The sequence below is a fragment of the Erythrolamprus reginae genome, chromosome 6 (genome assembly GCF_031021105.1).
Source record: "Erythrolamprus reginae isolate rEryReg1 chromosome 6, rEryReg1.hap1, whole genome shotgun sequence".
Taxonomy (NCBI): domain Eukaryota; kingdom Metazoa; phylum Chordata; class Lepidosauria; order Squamata; family Dipsadidae; genus Erythrolamprus; species Erythrolamprus reginae.
In genome coordinates this window covers 96,246,721-96,255,102 of record NC_091955.1, presented here as the reverse complement: position 1 = coordinate 96,255,102, position 8,382 = coordinate 96,246,721, and the positions used below count along the sequence as shown (strand labels likewise).

The following is an 8,382-nucleotide window of genomic DNA, read 5'->3' as shown; positions in this document are numbered from 1 at the left end:
GGCCGAGCCTCTCTGACGTTTTGGCGGGAGAATTTAAAAGGATCGAATAATTGCCTCCTGGCTTCGAGGCGATTTTTCTGAAAAATGTTTTATTAGGTGCTGAGTTTGGGATCCTGGCTGCATTCATGGAAAGAGAGGGATCCAAGGGGAATCCGCCCTTGTGATAGATCTTCAAGGACTAGGATATAAGCACAAAGGAAATAAACCATGGCTTGTTTAACCATAGTAGCATTCACACAATATCTGAAGCCATCAACCCAACTGAAGTTTACAATCACCAACTGGGTTTACACAGAAGTGCCTTGTCTAACCATGATAGTGTTCACACAGTTCTAAAGGTCTGTCAATGCAATTGTGGTTTACAACGAATGTCACACAAGATCTAAATCATGGCTTCTTTAACAACAGCATTCAGGCCTTATTGAAAGTCATTGATCCAATCATGTTTACAATCGCAAGCCAAATTCTGAGTACATTTCCCTTAAAGTTTTTTCCAAATCCTTGGAGTTATTTGCTCCTTCAGGTGACATGGATGGGTATACCTTGATGCCAAGAATCCATATGATAATCAATCAATCGGAATTGAGCTGGAAAGGACCTTTGAGGTCTTCTAATCCAACTCCCTGCTCATGCAGGAGACCCGATCCCATTTCAGATAGGTGGCTGTCCAATCTCTTAAAAACCTCTAGTGATGGAGCACCCACAACTTCTGAAGTTTAATTGTTCTCTCTTCTGCTTAATTGTTCTCCCTGTTAGGAAGTTTCTCCTAAATTCCAAATTGTTTCTCATCAGTTAGTGGTATTAGTGGTATGGTCTTGATTGTATCCCTCTATTTATGCAGTTGAGGATTGCATTGGCTTTTTTGGCTGCTGCCAAAATAAATATTTAAATATCTAACTCATATTTAACTGGTTTTCCACTAAGACTCCAAGATTTATTTATTTTTATTTATTTTATTTATTTGTTTGTTTTGTCATGTACGTATTGGTGGTATACAAAGATATAATGTTTATATACACGATGCTAGTAAAAGAGATACATTAGGACAGGGGATGGAAGGCACTCTGGTACACTTATGCACACCCCTTACTGACCTCTTAGGAATCGGGAGAGGTCAACAGTCTCAGGGCAAAGTTTTGGGGGTGAGGTGATGACACTACCGAGTCTGGTAGTGAGTTCCATGCATCAACTTTTGGTTACTAAAGTCGTATTTCCTGCAGTCGAGTTTAGAGCGGTTTACTTTAAGCTTGTATTTGATGTGTGCTCGTGTGTTGCTGTGGTTGAAGCTGAAGTAGTCACTGGCAGGAAGGATGTTGTAGCAGATAATTTTATGGGCTATGCTTAGGTCATGTTTAAGGTGACATAGTTCTAAGCTTTCTAAACCCAGGACTGTAAGTCTAGTTGCGTAGGGTATTCTGTTGCGAGTGGAGGAGTGAAGGGCTCTTCCAGTAAAGCATCTCTGGACATTTTCTAGGATGTTTATGTCCAAAATGTGGTGCGAGTTTTTATTATTATTATTATTATTATTATTATTATTATTATTATTTATTGGATTTGTATGCCGCCCCTCTCCGCAGACTCGGGGCGGCTAACAACAGTGGTAAAACAACATGAACAATCCAATTAATAAAAACAACTAAAAAACCCTTATTATAAAAAATCAAACATACACACAAACATACCATGCATAACTTGTAATAGCCTAGGGGGAAAGAATAACTTAACTCCCCCATGCCTGGCGACAAAGGTGGGTCTTAAGTAATTTACAAAAGACAAGGAGGGTGGGGGCCGTTCTAATCTCTGGGGGAAGTTGGTCCCAGAGGGCCGGGGCCGCCACAGAGAAGGCTCTTCCCCTGGGGCCCGCCAAACGACATTGTTTCAGACAGATGAGCTGTATTCCTCTCACAGTTCCTGCTACCAAGCTGGACCTTGACCTGTTCCAAGCAAGGGTTGTCTTCTGATACCCGAACCGCAGCAAGTCTGTTGCAGACTCCAAAAATAGACAGGCTATTCAAGGACAGCTCGGTGGTCTCCATGGTTATAAGAATGCTCCAGAATCAGGGTTCTAGGGCTTGCAGATCACAGCTTGGGAAGCTGGCTGTGTCAACACAATCCGTTGCTTGGCCACTGGACCGCTGCCTTGGATCCCATTTTGCCGGGAGCCCTTATCTAACTTAGCACAGCGTTTCGGACATTTCCTGCATTTTTCTCTAATGGCCTTGCCTTTTCTTTATTCCTGGTGGCATTATTCCGAGAAAGGACAGATAGCCACTCCCCCCCGCAAGGAAAACTCTTGCGAGGAGGAAGAAGAGGAGGATGAAGAAATTTGCTGGTTCCTGGGAGAAATGCTGTTTTTTTACTGTTTGGCTGTCATTGTTATAAAACTCGCTTCCCTCGCAGTAAATAGGGTAAGAGACGGCGTCTTGTTGTAATTTGTTATTTGAGGAAAGGACCTCAAGCCATAGCAATAGCAATAGCATTTAGACTTATATACTGCTTCAGAGTGGTTTAACAGCCTTTTCTAAGCGGTTTACAAAATCAGCCTCTTGCCCCAAACAATCTGGGTCCTCATTTGACCCACAACGGAAGGATGGAAGGCTGAGTCAACCTGGAGCCGGGGGTGAGATTTGAAATCTCTGCCTGGTTCAACTCAGCCATGTTGTTCCTGTGCGCTGAAATGTGAGACATTTGGACAAAGAGAACTAAAATGTTTATTCTCTCTGGGTATACCAAAAACGATTTGCAAAGTGGGTACTCTACTCCGGAGTCTGCATTGGTTGCCGATCAGTTTCCGGTCACAATTCAAAGTGTTGGTTATGACCTATAAAGCCCTTCATGGCAGCGGACCAGATTATCTCAGGGACCGCCTTCTGCCGCACAAATCCCAGCGACCAGTTAGGTCCCACAGAGTGGGTCTTCTCCGGGTCCCGTCAACTAAACAATGTTGCTTGGCGGGACCCAGGGCAAGAGCCTTCTCTGTGGCGGCCCCGGCCCTCTGGAACCAACTCCCCCCAGAGATTAGAATTGCCCCCACCCTCCTTGCCTTTCGTAAGCTACTTAAAACTCACCTCTGCCGTCAGGCATGGGGGGAATTGAGATCCTCTTTCCCCCCTAGGCCTTTACAATTCTATGCATGGTATGTTGTTTGGTTTTTATATTAATGGGTTTTTAATCGTTTTCAGTATTAGACTACTATTGTACACTGTTTTATTGTTGCTGTTAGCTGCTCCGAGTCTCCGGAGAGGGGCGGCATACAAATCCAATAACTAACTAACTAACTAACTAACTAACTAACTAACTAACTAACTAACTAACTAAATAAATAAATAAATAAATAAATAAGAAGAGGCAGTGTACAAAAGCTAAAGAGCAGGTTATATACTATTACAAGACTTCCCAATCCTTGCTAGCTAATCTAGCATGCTGGGTTTCAGCCTATCACAGAAGTACACAGAATTCCTCAGCCTAAATATGGTCTACATCCTGTTTCCTTTCCCCTAAAGATGAATAGCACCTTATATGGTTTATCATATGTCCTAAACAGATATGAATTGGGTAGCTGTCCCTTCCGCAAGAGCAACAGATGCTTATCAGCAAACACTTATCTCCTTAAAACAGAATTTAAACAATAGACGCAAAACTTAAAAACAGGAAATACTTATCTTCTGAAAAGAGAATTTAATCAACAGACATGGATCTTCTGAAAACGAAATTTAAACTATTTTATACGCAATGTATTTTTCCTTCCTCCCCATAATGGGTAACCAAAACATCCCAAAAAGATTCATGCCACCAGCTCTCAAAAGCTAAAATCTGCCGCTATCGTTGCATGAATATGCAGATAGACTGCTCCTGCAAGGAAAGCCTTATGATTGAGCTGGAAATAATAGAGCTAGTCCTGGATTTACAACGGTTCATTTAGGGTCGGTTCAAAGTTACAATGGCAGTGAAAAAAATGATTTACTGTATGACCATTTTTCACATACTTGGCATTTGGTTCATATTTATGATGGTTGCAGTGCCCCAGGGATTTTTGTTTGTTTGTTTGTTTGTTTATTAGATTTTTATGCCGCCCCTCTCCATAGACTCGGGGCGGCTAACAACAATAATAAAACAATATGAACAAATCTAATATTTAAGTTAATTGAACGTGGCCTTGGGTTCTTCAACATCCCCTTATCCTATGTTCACACGACCCTCAGGCGGGGGTTCCCCGGCGTCCCCACTACCAGTGGTACAGTTGCATGCACAACTCTGTGTCCCCAATGTGTGTGCATGCACAACCGCACAATATTTGTCTTCTGTACATGCACAGGATGTCAAATCTCATGTGAACATGCTTGTGAGTGAGAGATTTCGCTGATTGGTGTTTTTTTCCTTTGCGGAAGCGAAAAACTCCCAAAATCGGTAAAATATCGTGCCCACGAGCATCCTCACGCATGATTTGGTTTTCTGTGCATGCGCAGAAGACAAATCTCGCACGGGCGCAGCTCCATTTTCCCCACCGGAACGCCGTCCCCTACTGCCCATCCAGGAACCCAATACTGATGGTCCTGATCCTTAAACTAATAAGCCACAAACGATATATATGATCTGTTTTTCTCTCCTGTGCATTTTGCATGTGCCTTTCAAAATCGATAACTCAACGTTTCCATCTTTCCCGGCGCAGTTTTTCCTGAAACAACCTTGTGGAACTCTGACTTGCAATTGGAAGGTCCATTCGAAAGGTAAATAATTATGTTCCGCAGTGGTGGGATTGGGGGGGAAAATTAGCAACTGGTTCGGTGCCCGATGGCTGGGTGGGTGTGGGCTTGGGGATGTGGCCTACTCAGTTTCCTGACCATGGTATTCTGCCGGCATGTCCCAACCGCCCGTAATTACAGAGTAATTAGTCCAAAAAGACACACACCACACGATAGAAGGAAAACCAAAAGTCTTTATCAACAGAAAAGCAGAAAAAACTCCCTTTTTAAATGTCATAGGGATTTTCTGGTACACACAAGGCACAGGTTAAATGCAATCCAATTTCTCACCCAGTAACTGGGAAATTGAGTTCAATTCCAAAGTCCAGAAAGGCCACACACAGTCTTGAACAGGGAAACAGCAAAACCACGATCTTGACAAAACGATGAATCAGATAAACTTCCACAAGGCTAAACCAGCATGCTGCTCTTTTTACCTGTAGCACTAATTACATCAGCCCCTCCCAACCACAGGTGGCCTCACGTATCTCCTGTAATAATCCTTCAGTTGTTCTCTATGCATCACTCTACGCATGCGTGGGTCCGTCATACGTTCTTGCTCAGAATCCAGGGATGATCAGGATGATTGATCTCCTCCTGGGCTGTCTGCCAAACTCCCCTCTTCCCTGCTACTCATGCTTCCTTCGTCAGAGGAGCCTTCGTAGGGAGATTCTATCGGGAGCAAAACAGGCCTGTGGCATGTGGATGTTTCCCCCACATCCACCTCCACATTCCTTGGGGCAGGAGCTGGGCCAGAGCCAACCACAACACACTGCGGTGGCAGTGGGGCGTTTTCACCCAGAGGTTTTCCTCGAGTCTCCAGGAGGGCAAAAACGGCTTTCCCCGGGCACCAGAGGCCCTCCAGAGGCTGGAAACAGGCCTGTTTCCAAACTTCCATACTTCCAGTAGACTTTTGCTTTGCCCTCTGAGCCCCCAAAGGCTTTCTTAGAGCCTCAGGGGGGTGCAAATGATCTCCCTGGGCCCTGGGCATCGGAGGCCTTCCAGAGGTCGGAAACCGGCCTGTTTCCAGACTTCTAGTAGACCTGTTTTTTGCCCTCCCAAGGCTCCCATGACTTTCCTAGAGCTTCCAGGAGGGCAAAAACAGCCTCTCCCAGACATCAGAGGCCCTCCAGAGGTTGGAAACAAGTCCGTTTCCATACTTCCAGTAGGCCTGTGTTTTGCCTCCTGAGGCCCCAAAGGCTTTCTTAGAGCCACTAGGAGGGCAAAAATAGCCACCCTGGGCTCTGGCCATCAGAGGCTCTTTGGAAACAAAAAACAGGTCCATTTCTTGATTTCTGGTACTTCCAGTAGGCCCGTTCTTTTGCTCTCTGAAGCCCCAAAGGCTTTTCTAGAGCCTCCAGGAGACTGAAAATGGCTTCTCTGGGCCCCGGGCACCGGAGGCCCTCCAGAAACTGGAAACAGGTGGGAGTGGGCAGTGAGGGAGAAATGCCGTGTGGGGAGAACAGCGGCGAGCGGGCAGTAGGGGGCGAATGGTGGTGGGCAGCAGAAGCAAAAAAACTCCTGAAATCTCTCTCGCGTGTGAGCTCGCGTGAGATTTGGCTTCTGCGCATGCATAGAAGCCGAATCCCACGTGGTGGTGCACTCCCGGCCCGTTCTGGTAGGGCTGGGAATTGGTGGCCCAGCCCAGTCCCTACATCAATAGTCGTAAGCATGGAGATGGCATGTTGTCCATTGCTTTTTTTTTCAATGCTGTCATTAACAGTTTCCGGTCACAATTCAAAGTGTTGGTAATGACCTTTAAAGCCCTACATGGCATTGGGCCAGAATACCTCCGGAACCGCCTTCTGCCGCACGAATCCCAGCGACCGATAAGGTCCCACAGAGTTGGCCTTCTCCGGGTCCCATCGACCAAACAATGTCCTTTGGCGGGCGCCAGGGGAAGAGCCTTCTCTGTGGCGGCCCTGGCCCTCTGGAATCAACTCCCCCCAGAGATTAGAACGGCCCCCACCCTGCTTGTCTTTTGCAAATTACTCAAGACCCACCTTTGTCACCAGGCATGGGGGAGTTAAGATATTCCTTCCCCTAGGCCGTTACAAGTTATGTATGGTATGTTTGTGTGTATGTTTGGTTTTTTATAATAAGGGTTTTTAGTTGTTTTATTAAATTGGATTGTTACATGTTGTTTTTTATCATTGTTGTTACCCGCCCCGAGTCTGCGGAGAGGGGCGGCATACAAATCCAATAAATAGATAGATAGATAGATAGATAGATAGATAGATAGATAGATAGATAGATAGATAGATAGATGATAGATAGATAGATAGATAGATGATAGATAGATAGATAGATAGATAGATAGATAGATAGATAGATAAATAAATAAAAATAAATTAACGGTCGCTAAACGAGGACCCCCTGCAATTTGTCTCTCCCCCCCCCCCACTTCTACTTTTTTAGGCGGCCAAGGGTGCAGCTGCGAATGTCACTGCCAGCTCACGCTCTGCGGACTCTTCCGGAAGATCTTTGGGGGGAAAGGCAACCAAGAACCGGCGGACGCCTCAGCGTCTCCCCCCATGAAGAAGCGGCTGAAGAAGCGTCTCTCGCTACTCAGCCAACAGACGTTCTGCGACAGCGATTCCTCCGGGACCGGCAGCCCCGATTCTCAGTTATCCTCCTGGAAGTGGAGCCAGACGGGCGACAGCGTCAGTCTAGCTAGCCGGATGAAGAAGAAGAAGCATCAGCAGCCCCGGACGGCCAAGACCCCCAGGGACCCCGAGACGGCCTGGATGAGGCAGCAGCCCTGCCTGCGTTGCAAAGCCAAACGGACCCGCGAATGGCTGATCCAGCACTTCTACAACCAAGATCCCCCCTTGCAAAGCAAGAAAAACTGAGGCCGGGCCCAAAACAGGCCAGTCGGGGATAACCGCCCCCCCCCCTCACTCTCCCGTGCTGGCCAAGTCACTTTTGGGGGGGTTGTGGGCGGGGGGGTCGCCGTCCGCCAGCTGCAGAGGTGGCTCGGTGGGCCTGCTAGGATGGAAGGACAGATAAAGCGTATCAATAAAAGAGGGAGATGAATTGTCGACGACCGTGTTGTTTTTGAAACAGCTGCGAAGGTGGTGAATTGGCGAGGGTGCGTTATAGGCCATTTTAAAAGTTGTGGACTTCAATTCCCAGAATTCCACAGATATATAGGCAGACAGACAAAAAGACAAGGAGATGATAGGACTTCAATTCCCAGAATTCCACAGACAGACAGAGATGTGAGACTTCAACTTCCAGAATTCCACAGATATATATAGGCAGACAGACAGGGAGATGAGAGGACTTCGTTTCCCAGAATTCCACAGACAGAAACACAGGGAGATGTGAGGACTTGAACTCCCAGAATTCCTCAGAAGCACAGACAGACAGACAGACGCATGAGGACTTCAGCTCCCAGAATTCCACAGATATATAGGCAAACAGACAGACAGGGAGATGTTAGGACTTCAATTCCCAGAATTCCCCAGACAGACAAACAGACAGACATGTGAGAACTTCAATTCCCAGAATTCCCCAGACAGATGGATGGACAGACAGACACGTGAGGACTTCAACTCTCATAATTCCCCAGACAGACAGGGAGATTTGAAGACTTCAAGAGCCTGGCTGAGGAATTCTGGGAGTTGAAGTCCACAAG

The 8,382-nt window shown here is 46.3% G+C and overlaps 1 protein-coding gene across 1 annotated transcript; it reads left to right on the top strand.

The window, feature by feature from the left end:
* Positions 1–2,213: 2,213 nt before the first annotated feature.
* On the top strand, positions 2,214–7,762 carry SSMEM1 (serine rich single-pass membrane protein 1). The gene is made up of 3 exons (XM_070754909.1): positions 2,214–2,408; positions 4,670–4,727; positions 7,161–7,762. The coding sequence occupies exons 1-3, from the start codon at positions 2,214–2,216 to the stop codon at positions 7,592–7,594; spliced, it is 687 nt and encodes a 228-aa protein (XP_070611010.1). The 3' UTR covers positions 7,595–7,762.
* Positions 7,763–8,382: the final 620 nt, after the last annotated feature.